Here is a 14,270-nt window from a genome sequence, read left to right as displayed (position 1 = left end):
ATCCCCACAGCCACAATTTTGCATCATTCTCTACCCAAAATGAACGGCACTAATCAAGAATCACAGCCATTTCACCCTTCTATCTCCTCACCACTGTCAAAAGAAGCAAAAAAAATAAATTATGCCAAATCAACCGAGTTCTAAATTGAACCAACAAGTAAAATAATTTTCTCAAGATTATTTACTTTTGCTAGATTTAGAATCATTCAAGATCTCATATCATCCAATTCCCGGACCAAACCGGGTCTAATAACCATACCACTTGTAGTAATAAGAACAATAATTACAACCAACCTGAGAGTTATAGCTTTTTGAATTATGAATTTGCTTCTCAGATATTACCAATTCGAATATTATAATTTTCAAGATTACTGAAGATTTATATAATCATTTATTTTAGAATTTTCAAGAATAAATCGAGATGTATGTAAACTGGTCTGGATAATCACATTTAATAATAATAATAATGGACTCATAACTCCTGAAAATCATCTATTTGCCCTTAAAGCCCAAGGTATGAAGCTTTTATATCTGGCCCATGAAACTTCACATTGTACCATATTCTGTATACAAGTTCTAACAATTTGTTTTTTCACTCATAATTCAAGTTGTGTTACGCGGTTATTTTAAATTTAACCTGGATAAAATTTCAAATTATAAGTTAAATTTTAAATTGATTTGTTAAATAAAGTTTAATAACTATATATATAAAAAATGACACAAAAAAAACTCTTATGAAATATATGTTTAGCAATAATTATTATTTAATTATTTATCAAATCAACAACTGTCAATGGTGTTTTCTACCTCTTAAGTGAATTTAGTTTTTAATTTTTCTTACCTTACGGATTTTTAATTTAATGTAAATAACTTGTCAATCAGTTACATGTGTTTCTCGATTTTACAACAACTACTTATTTGATACAACTGTCAATTTTGTGTAGTACTAGCTTTTTTTAGTGGTTATATGTATATGAAAATATAAATTTATTTTTTTAAGGGGCAGCCATAAGAGTTCAATCCTTGATCAGATCTTATTTAGCACTAGTTTCTTGCCAAGTGTTTCACACATGTATTATTTGTACATATTAGTTATTAATTTTATTGTTTGGTTTGGTTCAATATCCAAATTTCATATATATATTTTTAATAATTAGAAATCCTCTGAATTAATCTTTGATAATTTTGTATAATTTGCTTATCAGTATAGTAATAAATTGTAGAAAAGCTAACCTACTGTTGCCTTTGTTGTTATTCATATATATAGCAGATTACAAGAGTGATTGTCGCATATATACATAATAATCTAATCATTCTAAATACAGTATGAAATATTACAGATATCATGGAAAGATATAGGAGAGTATCATGGCTAATTAATCATGATAGAATTATATGAATCCTATGCTGTTAATATCTCTTTCATCCCCCCGCAAGCTCAAGGTGGGAGTGAACTAATGAAGAGCTTGTCATGATTAGGAACAAACTTGGTAGAGCAGAGCGGTTTAGTGAAGATATCTGCAGTTTGAGTAGAGCCAGCAACATGTTCTAACAAAAGATCTCTGCTAGCAACTCGTTCTCGAACGAAATGGACATCAATTTCAATGTGCTTTGTCCGATGATGAAAAACTGGATTCTTGGCCATAGTCACAGCACTGATATTGTCATAGTACAACTTCGGAGGTGGAAGACAATAGCCAATACTCTGTAGCAAATTCATAAACCACATGAGTTCAGCTGTAGTGGATGCTAATGCACGATATTCTGCCTCTACCATGGAATGAGACATTGTGGCCTGCTTCTTGGCACCCCAGGATAACAGGTTGTTACCCATATATATAGCAAAATCATATGTGGATCGCCAATCATCATGGCAGCCGGCCTAGTCTGCATCACAAAAGCCATGAAGAGTAATTAAAGGGGTGTGAACAAGGTGAAGACCAAGATTAAGAGTGCCCTTTAAATATCGAAATATCCTCTTCACAGCAATGAGATGAGGCTCCCTAGGTGCATGCATGTATTGACAAACACGATGAACATAATAGGAGATGTCAGGTCGTGTGAGAGTAAGATATTGCAAGGATCCAACAAGTTGGCGATAAAAAGTTGGATCAGATATCAAGGCACCATTAGTGGCTGTCAATAATGTTCCTAAGGCAAGGGGAGTGGTAACTAGTTTGGCACCAGCTTGACCGAATTTCTGCAAAAAGGACACTAGGTATTGTGTCTGAGTTACAGTGATAATGGTTGCATCCCTAGCAATTTAAAGACCAAGGAAGTAGTGAATATCACTGAGATTTTTCATGCTAAATACAGAGGAGAGATGAGATATAAATGCATAGATTTATGAAGGAGAACTCTTAGTAATAAGTATATCATTAACATAGATTAATAGAAGAGGAATATATGAACCTTGTCGTTGATAGAATAACAACTGATCATAGGGACAGTGAAGAAAACCCATCGATTGAATGTAGTTGTTGAATTTCATATACCAAGCATGTGGTGTTTGTTTTAAGCCATACAAAGCTTGATGGAGAAGACAGACATGCTATGGAAGAGCAGGATCCTTATGACTAGGCGGTTGAGCTAAATAAACACGTTCTTGTAAATCACCATGAAGAAACGTGTTGTTGACATCTAACTGTCTAATAGTCCAGCCCTAAGATAAACCGATTGTGAGAATGAGTCGAATAGTGCTTGCCTTGACAACCGAGCTAAAGGTTTCATCATAGTCCAGCCCTGGAAGTTGTGTAAAACCTCTGGCCACAAGTCTAGCCTTATACTTGTCAAGTGTGTCGTTGGACTTTGTTTTAACTTTAAAGACCCACTTACTGTTAACTACATTCATATATGGTTTGCGAGGAACCAAAGTCCATGTATTATTGGCATGAAAAGCATCCATTTCAGCTTGCATGGCCTGCTTCCATTGAGGATGTTGAAGTGCCTGGCGGTATGAAGTGGGCTCTGGTGGCTGAGCTGCAAGGTCAGCAAGAAAACAAACAAGTATATGATATCTAGAAGAAAGGAAGACTTTCGGTTTAAGATTCCCTTTTTGAGTGTGGGTGACCATTTGATGAGTACGCTGTGGAATACTTGTAGGAACAGACACGGGTAATGAAGAGGGCAATGCTGATGGCGGTGGAGTGAGAGATAGATGGACCAAGGAGTGGATGGCTTCCATCAGGTGTGTAGGCATAACCTCTACAACAGCTATTCCAATAGACTGGGAACTAGTAGGTGAGTATTGTGGAGCAGTATTCTGAAGAGATTTGGGAAGTGCTTGTAGTTGAAAAAGTTGACTACGAGAGGAATGAGAGGCTATAACATTCTTGAATGGAAAATGCTGCTAATTAAATCAGATATGTCGTCTAAAATAAATGTGGCCTAAATATGGTTCAAGGCAGTAATATCCCTTATGTTTGGCTGAATATCCAAGGAATACATAGTATATTGATTTGTATTCTAGTTTGATCCAACCAAAAGGTGAAAGCAATGGATAGCAGGAGCAACCAAATACCCGTAGAAAGTCATATTTTGGTGAGGAACCAAAAACAAGCTCATGAGGAAACATGATGGCAGACGATTGATTAAGAAGACAGTAGTGTTGAAGGCTGATGTCCAGTATTTAACTAGAACAGAAGCATGTGTTAGTAGTGTTAAACTTGTCTCGACAATATGTCGATGTCTTCGTTCAACCAAACCATTTTGTTCAGGTGTCCCTGAACATGAAAGTCTATGAATGATACCATTAGCTGCAAAATGAGTCTGCAATACTGTGTTAACAAATTCACCATCATTATCACTTTGAATAATTTTCACAGAGTTATTGAATTGTTTTGCCATTTGTTGAAGAAATGCAGGGAAAATGGTGACAACATTAGATTTTCGAGCCATAGGGAAAAGCCATATATAACATGAATATTCATCAACAATAAGTAAATAAAACCGAAAAAAATCATAAGAAGAGACTAATGCAGGACCCCAGACATTAGTATGTAGTGTATATAGAAAAGAAGTTGCATATGTTTGACGAGAATGAAAGGGCAACTTTAAAGATTTTCCTATCATACAACTGTGACAAAACGTTGTCATTTTATTTAAAGATGGTAAACATAATCTGCTAAGAATTTGAGAGTGAGGGTGACCAAGGCGAGCATGCCACAGACTGCCTGGAACTTTAGTTGCCAGAAAATTGAGTGAAGGCTTTGAGAGCTACTACAGATTGATAGGAAATAGACCATTCACTACTGGACCTTTAAGGATCACTTGATTTGTCTTCATGTCCTTGAGAAGGAATCCCCATGGATAAAAGAGAAAATAGCAGTTATTGTCTCTTATAAACTGAGATACAAACAATAATTTTCCTTTGATATTAGGAACAACTAGAACATTATGAAGCTGAAGAGTAGTAATTGGCAGAGTAGTCTGTCCAATACCAGTTATAGATAAACCATTACCATTGCCAACCATAATAGTATCAGTACCAGAATAGGGATGAATACCTTGCACCTCATTGGAATTAGGAGTCATGTGCTGGTTTGCACCAGTGTCAGGATACCAGGTGTCCTCTGTAATGTCTCCAATTTGGATAGCAGCAAAAGCCTTGTATTGTTCTGCTTCTTCGTCAAAGGCGAAACAACCATCTGCTTTGTGGTTTGGATCGCCACATCGAAAACATGTAATGTTACCTCGTCCATGACCAGATGTGCGACTTCCACGAGTAAAGGAGGACAGCTTGGCTCTAGAAGAATTGTTAATAGGATGAGAGGAATGCACATCTTAGTTGCGTGGCTGGAAAGGCATCTTATGATAACCACCTGAACGACCACGAGCATTATGATTACCTTGAGATCTTGCATGGAAATAATTTTTGTTAGTATAGAAAGCAACACTAGATTGAGACGTTCTTGTACCTTAAAATTTGATTTCAAAGTCATGAAGCTTGTCAATAACCCTTTCTAGAGAAGGAAACATGTCACGAGCATTGAGTGCTGCAACAATAGGATCAAACTCAGATCCTAGCCCTCGTAGGATACAAATAATAAGGGGTCATCATCATCCATTGGTTTGCCTGCACCACGAAGAGACAAGGCCAACAACTTTGCTTTGTGCAGATAATCTTCTAAAGAAAAAGTGTCTTTGGTAAGAGTTTGCAATTCTCCCTTTATTTGGTGAATACGGTCTCGGGTATGACTTCCATAAAGAGTCTCCAATACAGTCCAAGCATCATGACTAGACTCACTATTGATGACTTGGGAGAGAGGACCGTCTGACAACGAGCTGTTGATCCATCTAAGGACCAATTGATCAATACGCAGCCAAGTTGTTGCATCTGGATTGGGTTGTGATGCACCATCAGCATCAACAATGGTTAATTTAGGACAAGAAACTCCATCTGTCACATATCCAAGAAAACCATGTCCTCTTAAGATTGGAACAACCTGCGCTTTCTATAGAAGATAATTATTTGAGGCTAGCTTAGTGGAAATATCAGGTAAGCGAGTTTTGGAAGGTGTAAAATCTAGAGCAAGAGCAGCGACTGGAGACAAGATTGAAGTGGTGAGGGATTCCATTGCAAGCTCTGATACCATGTAGACAAGCTAACCTACTGTTGCCTTTGTTGTTATTCATATATATAGCAAATTACAAGAGTGATTGTCGCATATATACATGGTAATCTAATCATTCTAAATATAGTATGAAATATTACAGATATCATGGAAAGATTATAGGAGAGTATCATGGCTAATTAATCGTGGTAGAATTATACAAATCCTATGCTGTCAATATCTCTTTCATAAATTAAAACCAAAAAGATAAAATTTTATAGTTTTTTTTTAGAGAGAGAGAAATTGATCTTCAAGAAGTGTACTTATTAGGAAGGGCAGCCACAAATCCCGAACGGGACTAGTCTCACCCTTTAAAAAGGGTGTGAGGATGCCTAGGTAAGAACAAAAAAAAAATACATGTAAATTTTTTTTTTATTAAAATAAAACTATCCTATCAGTTTTATTTGAAAAATAATTTTAGTTTTTCTTACAAGATGAAAAAATATAATTAAATATGAAAATATAAATATAAATATAAATATAAAATCTTTCTTTTATTTTAATTATGTAGTAATATTTATAATTAAAAACTCTTAAAATGCTCCAACGAAAACAAAACTCGATAAAGTATTAGATCTAATATACCAATATTTATATTTTAATAATATTATTAATAAGGAGTCTTTTATTCAAATAAAATATTTATATAACACAAATATATAAGATACATGACATCCATACAATTTTATTTTTAATACGGTAATATTAAGTTTATAATTCTCACAAATCATTTTATTTAAAAAAAAATATTGTTTTTATATACGAAACAAATACTACACATGAATAAGAATTTTATGTCTAAACAAAATGATCAAACTTTTATAGCATCAGAAGAACTAGGAGTGATCATTTTCGGTTTGATTTAGTTTTTACATGAAAAAATTAACCAAACCGACATTATTAATTTTAAAATTTTAAAATCAAAACCGGTTCAAACCGACTGGTTTCAATTTGGTTTTTGTTGTTCAAAAACCGGTAAAAATGAAAAGCAAATCTTGTTTCTGTTATTCAGGAACTTGTTTCAATTTACATGACCAAGATATAATTAAAAGGAAAAGATATATACCCATAAAATACAAGTAAATCTCGGTTTCTGTTATTCAGGAAAACAGATCGGCCTATAAACTACAAGCAAATTATAACATGAAAAAAAAAAACCCACAAGATGCATGGATGAACTTGAAGTGGAGTTAGAATCTTAATCATAAAAAAACTATCACTTTTTTATCTGCCCAATGTGATGTAATTTGATTAAAGTAAATGGTGAAGTTCATGAATTTGTTGATAGGAAGAGAAGAGAATATGATGGAGAAGATAAGATGCAGGGATGAACTTGAAGAGATGAGAGATAGAAAGAAAAGGATGAGGCAAAGAGAAAAGAGGGTTAGGGGGGGCGTAGGAGTATGGAGCATGAGCTTAACAAGTAACAATCGTGGAGCATAAAGAAAAATAAAAAAGGAGAGATGCAGAGAGTAAAGGGAAGGGGGGTGGCTGAATGTTACTTTAGGTTCAGGGTTAGAAAAAACATCATATTTATACTTGTTTATTTTTTTTTTAGTGTTGGCCTGGCCTGGTTGAACCAATTCAGTTTAGTTCAATTGGTTTCAAACTTTAGAAACCAAAACCAAACTGAATCAAAACTTTTTTGTGACTTTTTAATTCTTTAATTCAGTTTTTTTTATTATTCTTTTAGTTATTTTTTTCTTAATTTTCTTAGTTTATCAGTTGTTTTGCTCACCCTTAGAAAGAACTACGAAGCACCAGTAACGTAGCCTTCAAATCAAGACCGTTTGATCTACTATTTGTCAATATCATCCAACGGCTACAAGAAAGCGCTCACCAACATAAACTAAGACCATCCTCACAAACCCGTTAAGAAAATCAATGGCTTCCTTCATCTTCAAGTTATACAATCTGAACACTTGACGAACACGAAGGAAAGCCACCCAATCATCTTCTTCTTCTCTTCAATCTCTTGAAGATGAGTTACCAAAAAGTCCCTCATCAACCCTACCCGCCTTCAGGTAATCAAACTCTTTTAATTCCTTAATTATTATTAATATTATTAATTTCTTTTTATTTTTTCTGTTTTGAGTTTAGAATTTGGTTTGTGTTTTTTTTTGTAATTTTAATTGGGACAGGGTACTCACCACCTTACCCACCACCAGGGTACCCGCCAACAACACCACCGTACGGAGGGTACCCACCGCCTGGAGCACCACCACCACCAGGGTACTCTGGATACCCACCACCGGGGCCACCTCGTGGGTACCAAGGGTATTTCGCTGAAGGGTATCCACCACCACCACCTCCAGGTCCGCAACAGTACCAAGAGTGTTATCACTATGAACATCATCATTACCAGGATGATGGTTGCTCCTCGTTTTTACGTGGTTGGTATGTTTCATATATCTATTTGCTCTGTTTCTTCCGTCTTTCTTTCTTCTTTTTTTAGGGGGGGGGGGGGGGGCTTGTGCTATGTGGTTGGGTTGAATTTTGTTTAATGTTATGGTATTCCATTATTGACGATTGTTTTTGTGAGATCTTGTCTTGAATTTAGTTTAATATCATGGGATTCAATCAATGATGGAACTTTAAGTGTTTAGGATTGGAAAATAGTTCAGTCTTGGCGGCTTCTCCGAGCGTATCAGTTTCACTTTGAAGTGTTTAGGATGCTGTTTAATCAGCTGATAACTAATTCCGTAGTAGAAACTTCTCTGATCTTATACTGTCTGTAATGAACCACACTTGACTTGTTAAGGTTTTTTATTAGCAATATGAGGCGGGTAGGATGGCATTGAATTGGACATTATCTATTTAGGAATCGGTTGAGCATCTAAGCTACTAGAGAACCAGAAAGTTGTTCTCCACCTATTTACTTCTGTGGAAACGTAACTATTGCACGGCTAGAGCACGTATTCTTTGTTTAGTCAGTCTTTTTCTTACAGCCGAACTTTACTACAAAGAGTTTGAAATAATTCCCAATGAAAGAAAAGCCATCCTATGTTTTCGAAGCTAGATTGTGTTGCAGATCTGCGTTGCGGCCTAACTTTAGGATACAAAGTTTGAGATATTTGCTAAACGTATAACAGCTTTACACATCTAACACTTTTTAATGGCTATTTCATATCTCTGGCTAGTACTTATGAAGATTCTGAAAACAATATAGTAGATTAGAACTGTCTATCTACCTAACAAAGGTTGGCGATTGTTGGAAAGCAATGGAAGGGTCTTGAATAAGCCTTGTAGATCATTAAAAACCTGCCATGGTCGATTGATTATCATACTGCTTAAACTTAATGGATTCAAACCACCTAGAACTGAACAAGCTAACTTGAAAGTGATGAGGTTTGACTAGATGACATGGGTCCTCCTCAATACCTGTAAGTACAGGTCTTGGTGAAATTGGTGCAAATTAGCAGGAGGCTTTTGATATCTGGTGTTCAATGACTACCTTTTAGTTCAGATACCTGTAGATTTCTATTGTCTTGTCATCGCGAGTTCAGAGTGATGTTGGTAAGGAAAATCCAGGACTTCTATTTCTTTTGGGTTTTATCATGTGATTTGGAATTGCAAGTTATTTGAGAATTACTGTTTTTCTCTTGCCACCAGCAAATGAACCTTGGAGCTCTAATCTACAGTATTCTTGTTACCTGAAGCCCCAAAGGGAAAATCAATTTGGATTTTCCTCATACTCTTCTTTACAAAAAAATGTGTGAATACTCTTTTTAAATTCTGGTTAGGGCATTAGGTAACTTATTTAGATGCAAAGTTTTAGAGTAAGTAGGAAGGAGTAGAGACAGGGAGTTTGTAACAGAAAGGACAAGGGGAAAATGTGTGATGATAGATGATTACAGATTATAGCCAAAATGTTGAAAAATTTAGTACTCGAAAGTTGTTCTCTTCTTAAAAACTTCATCAACCTAGCTCGAATTTAATTTGGAATTGCTCAGCATGAGGTTGAAGCAGTAAATAACTAGACCGAAAAACATGCCCTATAACTATCTGTAATAGATTATTACCAACTCATTGAGGGTTTCCTTCAGCAATACGAGGTAGCTTGGATGTCATTGAACTGGTGAAGTTGGATGAGCACCCTTAATCTTATTATAGGACCTGGATAATTTGCTTCATTATCATGGTTCGCCAATTCTGTGGAACCTTTCCTACTACTTGAAGTCCCATTGTTGGGGCACATTGAAATTTCTCCACGCCACATGTCATTTTGAAACAGTTCAATGATAAAACTTGAAACCTCCTATTGCAAGACTGGGTCGGAGATACTGAATTAGTTTAACGACATGTATCTATTATTGTCTTACAACCTAACTTTACACATGGTTTGAAACAATTATGACATTTAATAACAGCGTTTGGATGTTAAAAGAGCTTAATGGTGTATTCAAGTCTTAATGTCACAACCTAACTTCAGATTTCAGAAAACAAGGTCTTTAACAGTTGGCCAACATATAACAGCAGGCTGCCATATGCATCTATCAGCTTTTAATGACTAGATTAAGCTCTGGCTAGTGTACTATTCCTATGAAGGTCCTGAGATGGAGTAGAAAATAAGCGTCTATGCTTGTCACAAAAATTGGCAGTTGGAAAGAAACAAAGCATCTTGAATAAGCCCTATAGAACATTAAACACCTGACTTGGTCTATGTATTGCTATACTACTTACACTTGTATGATTCAGTTCTCAAAAGAGTCAGAACACAAGCTATCTCACAAGTCAACAAGGTTTGATTGGGTGACTTCAGTCCTAGTCAGTATCTATAAGGTCTGGGTTCCCTGGGATCAACAGGATGCATTTGATACCTTGTGATCATTGTTGTTGAGGTTTCTCTTTCGATGAACATTTATGTCATTCCTTGTTTGATATTAGATCTTGTTTCCATATCCCAGGGCTTTCAGCAACTCTTAATGCAGCAAATGCATATAGGTTTGTCACCTGGTTGGTTAGCAATCTGGGATTCTTTTACCCATCGATTTGCTTTGCAAATGGGGGAGCACTTAATGCTTCCTCTTTGCTGTGAATGCTCCCAGTCGCTTAGCTGTTGGTATATTAGATTGCTGAATCCTCATCTACTTTACCCTGCAATGTTTATAATCATGGCATCTACCTGATTTTTTTGTAATGACTTCATTTAAATGTACTTGAATGATGACCTTTATTCTTCATTATTGATGTGATAATGATGATTATTTATTGTGCATGTGCAGTTTGGCCGCGCTATGTTGCTGTTGTGTGTTGGAGGAATGCTGCTTCTAAATTTGTACTGCTTCATTGATGTATATGGTTTCGCATTCTTCTTATCTAGAATTGTATGGATTTCTATGTAAATGTAATTTAATAGTGTCATTTCCTCCAACTTGAAAACAGTTTAGGTATGCCTCAATGCTATTGTCTCGCTCACCTTCTTGACTTTAACGCGGCTTCCTTGATAAATCTGGCAAAGCTTGTTTTTTAATTACTACTGTGCTGAAAGCTTCTAGCAGAGAAAGCTTTATATTTATAGGCGACTCCTGACATTTGAGGGATCATGTGGAAAAGATCTCGATGAAGTTAATAGCTAAGGTTGTAGCTAGAAAGCTAATGGTGGACTGCTTATATTATCAGAAAGATCCAACAAAAGATGCTAGCACGAAGATTCCAGGAAAATTCCCCTTCTGGAGGGAAAGCGTAAGTTGGGACACTTTCAACTACAGGAGAGGAGTTGCGCAATGTGAAATTTGGAACATCTCATCATCTGCTAGAAGCCAAGAATTCACTGATGCACTGACGTTGACTATTGTTCAAGTTTCTCGTTAGATGCCTGCAAACATGTTAACGCTTCTGAAAAACTTCTAGGTAAATAATTATAAATTAACTAGTTTTATATAAAATAAAATAAAAAATTATAATTTTTTATTGTGTTAAAAAATTCTGAAAATTTATGTGGAGCCTTTTAATATGATGTCTTAGTTTACGTTAAATTTTTTGAATTTTTAGAGAAATTTAAAAATTTGATGAAAAATCACAATTTGATTAATTTTATATTATTGGATGTAATTTTCAATCAGACCATTGGATTGAGCTAAAATTTTAGGAGAACTTTAAAATATATTGAATAAAATTTGGTTAAAATTTTAAGATTAACAGAGCTCGGTAGTGCTAGCAAAAAAAAAAATGACCGTCAAATAGAGGCAAAAATACTTATTAAGGATATAATGGTTATTTGCCATTGAAAAGAAAACAAATAAGCTCCCCTTCTCTTTTATTAACTGTCGACTGGGCAGAAACAAAAATATAAAAAGAAAGAACATAAAATAACATCAAAGAAAGAGAGAAAAGCAAGGAAAAACAATAAGAAAATGAAGAGAATAATTTTATAAACTTGCAAGTTTAGCTTATAAAACACTAAATCAAATGAAGCAAGGAGGAATTGAGAAGGGGAATTCAGCTAACTTTGAAAGAGAAGAGAAATTGGAAGAAAAGCAATAGGTAAGCATGAGAAGTTTGGATTTAATGTTTGATTTAGATGTTTTCTTAAGCTTACTTGATTAAGTTATGAAGTAATTTCACGGAATTTTACCTTAGTTTCCCTTAAATCCTTGATTTTTCAACTTAGGGTTCTTATGTGAATTTGGGGGAATTAGGAGGGGAAGAAAAATTGATGAAATTAAAGTGGAATAGAATGAAAATAAGTTGAAATAAAGTAAATGAAGAAAAACTTTGGAGGAGGAAAAGAAACATCACATTCGGCCAAATGAAAAAAAAAAAGTGGGAGAATGAGTTTTGATGTTAATGTTTAGAAAAAACCATGTTTAATCATAATATTTGAAAATGTAAGAAAGACTGAATGAAGAAATAGCATTTAAGTTGATAAAAAAAAAATAGAAAAAAAAATAATAAGTAAATTCAAATTAAAAGAGAAATAAAACTAGTTAAAAGAAAATATGAAGATAAGATGTCTAGATTGTGTTTGAATATAGTTCTTACATATATTTAGATAAAATAAATAATATGATGTGAGGGCATACATAATAGAAGAATTATTTGATGAAGGAATTATGAACATAAAGTAAGAAAAGAAGCAACTTAAGTTAAATATGAGGCTGTATGTAAAATAATGATGTTATATTTAAGAATGAATTTTTATTAGAACAAATTACAAATAACAATATTATGTATTTTGTGTTTCGGCACGTAAGAAAAATATTGATAGACTAATGATATAATAACACTTGATTGATTCAGAAGTTATATCTGGAGCTAGTTATCAGACAAGAAAAGTTGCGTCATCCCAAGCAGAAGGTAGGTGATTCGTCATCTTATTTTGTAATTTTTAGTTTCCTTAAATATCTATGTTGTTTATTTAATTGATGGTAAAAGAATGGAGCAAATGAATCATTTCAATTATGATTATGTGAATTATCGGTAAATTATGTTAAATTATCGAGTTTATTGATTAACAAAGAGGTTAATTAGATATGGGGTAATTCGTATGCATTTACCAGATTGTTTGGCTAACAAAAGAGGTTAGCCGGATGCTGGATAATTTGAATGGAATTACCGGATTGATTGGCTAACAAAAAAGGTTAGCTGGATGCTAGGTAATTCATATAGAATTACCAGATTGATTTTGATAACCGAATGGGTTAGCCGGATTTTTTGGTAATCAAGAGAATTACCGGGTTTATTGGTTAACAAAGATGTTAATCGGATAAGGAGTAATTCATATGGAATTACTGGATTGATTGACTAACAAAAGAGGTTAGCTGGATGATGGGTAATTCAAATGGAATTACTGGATCTATTGGTAACCGAGAAAGGAAAACCAAATTTCTGAGCAATTATATAGAAGTGTTAGATTTATTTGGTAATTAAGATAAGTTAGCTGGATTTTGAAGTTTTGCAAAGATTAGGTAAATTAAGGGATTGAGTTAGATTGAAGTAGAAGTATTAAATTTCAAATGTTAAGAGTATATAATTAATATTAGACTAAAATAGTGAGAAGTTAATTAATATGGTTTTTGTTAAAATAGGTACACAGCAAGGTAATGATGTAGATCGTTAGATAGAGGAATTCTTCTGTTTATAAATTACTATTTTGAAATATAATATTCATGTCTTTACTTTCAGTATAAATCCTCTTATGTTGTGAGAAATCAAGCAGAAAATGTGTAATATGTGATAGACAGAGCAACCATCATTTCCCTTCCTGGATGTCCAGCCCACTGCGGATCATGAGTCTTCATCATTAAGTATTTTCGCAGCTCTCCCTTAGGCACGAAGATTCGACCCCTCTTTGCATAGAGTAGGTCATGCTCCAACCAATACCTCCATATTATCCCTTCTCGTACAAGCTCAGCCATTTTCTTGTACGATGTATCCTCCGTAGCAGCTTGGCGAAGTCGATCCAGCATATCCGACTCCACCTGAACAATAGCAAGAACAGTAGCAGTATTATTTTTGTCATAAAAAATCAAGTAGAAGGTACAACATGTAGTGAATGCATTATATATGTGGATTGTTGTTGGTATGACCAAATCATTTTCAAAATGATAAGATAAGATTTTAATACAAATATAATATGACTCTTAATCTTAATGTTGTATTTATGTAGTTTAAAGGTATCTATGTATTTAGTTAGCATTTATTACTTTTAGTGAT

At 34.4% G+C, this 14,270-nt stretch overlaps 2 protein-coding genes across 3 annotated transcripts; one reads left to right on the top strand and one right to left on the bottom strand.

The window, feature by feature from the left end:
- Positions 1-1,438: 1,438 nt before the first annotated feature.
- On the bottom strand, positions 1,439-5,594 carry LOC140955228 (uncharacterized). Its single transcript, XM_073407281.1, has 6 exons — positions 5,544-5,594; positions 5,075-5,453; positions 4,252-4,742; positions 2,705-3,262; positions 2,030-2,200; positions 1,439-1,882 (listed from the first exon to the last, which is right to left on the bottom strand). Exons 1-6 carry the CDS (start codon positions 5,592-5,594, stop codon positions 1,439-1,441), a joined length of 2,094 nt encoding a protein of 697 aa, XP_073263382.1.
- Positions 5,595-7,462: 1,868 nt separating this feature from the next.
- Positions 7,463-11,085, top strand: LOC118055366 (uncharacterized). Of its 2 annotated transcripts, none has more exons than XM_073410668.1 (3): positions 7,463-7,636; positions 7,781-8,009; positions 10,838-11,085. In XM_073410668.1, the coding sequence occupies exons 1-3, from the start codon at positions 7,594-7,596 to the stop codon at positions 10,884-10,886; spliced, it is 321 nt and encodes a 106-aa protein (XP_073266769.1). In that variant the 5' UTR covers positions 7,463-7,593; the 3' UTR covers positions 10,887-11,085. The 2 variants fall into 2 exon arrangements, with proteins under 2 accessions (XP_073266769.1, XP_034923138.1); XM_035067247.2 differs by having other exon boundaries at positions 7,476-7,636; positions 7,754-8,009.
- The last annotated feature ends 3,185 nt before the right edge of the window (positions 11,086-14,270 follow it).

The sequence above is a fragment of the Populus alba genome, chromosome 1, assembly GCF_005239225.2.
Source record: "Populus alba chromosome 1, ASM523922v2, whole genome shotgun sequence".
Lineage (NCBI taxonomy): Eukaryota > Viridiplantae > Streptophyta > Magnoliopsida > Malpighiales > Salicaceae > Populus > Populus alba.
This window is presented reverse-complemented; position numbering and strand designations above follow the sequence as displayed.

Excerpts from the sequence above, each read along its gene's own strand:
- LOC140955228 (XM_073407281.1), bottom strand. The coding sequence starts at position 5,594 with ATGGTATCAGAGCTTGCAATGGAATCCCTCACCACTTCAATCTTGTCT. Across the intron at positions 2,201-2,704 it reads CCTTTAGCTCGGTTGTCAAG|AAATTCGGTCAAGCTGGTGC; the intron begins GCAAGCACTATT and ends TCCTTTTTGCAG. Across the intron at positions 1,883-2,029 it reads TCTCCTATTATGTTCATCGT|GCCGGCTGCCATGATGATTG; the intron begins GTTTGTCAATAC and ends GATGCAGACTAG.
- LOC118055366 (XM_035067247.2), top strand. The coding sequence starts at position 7,594 with ATGAGTTACCAAAAAGTCCCTCATCAACCCTACCCGCCTTCAG. Across the intron at positions 7,637-7,753 it reads TCAACCCTACCCGCCTTCAG|GGTACTCACCACCTTACCCA; the intron begins GTAATCAAACTC and ends TAATTGGGACAG. Across the intron at positions 8,010-10,837 it reads TCCTCGTTTTTACGTGGTTG|TTTGGCCGCGCTATGTTGCT; the intron begins GTATGTTTCATA and ends GTGCATGTGCAG.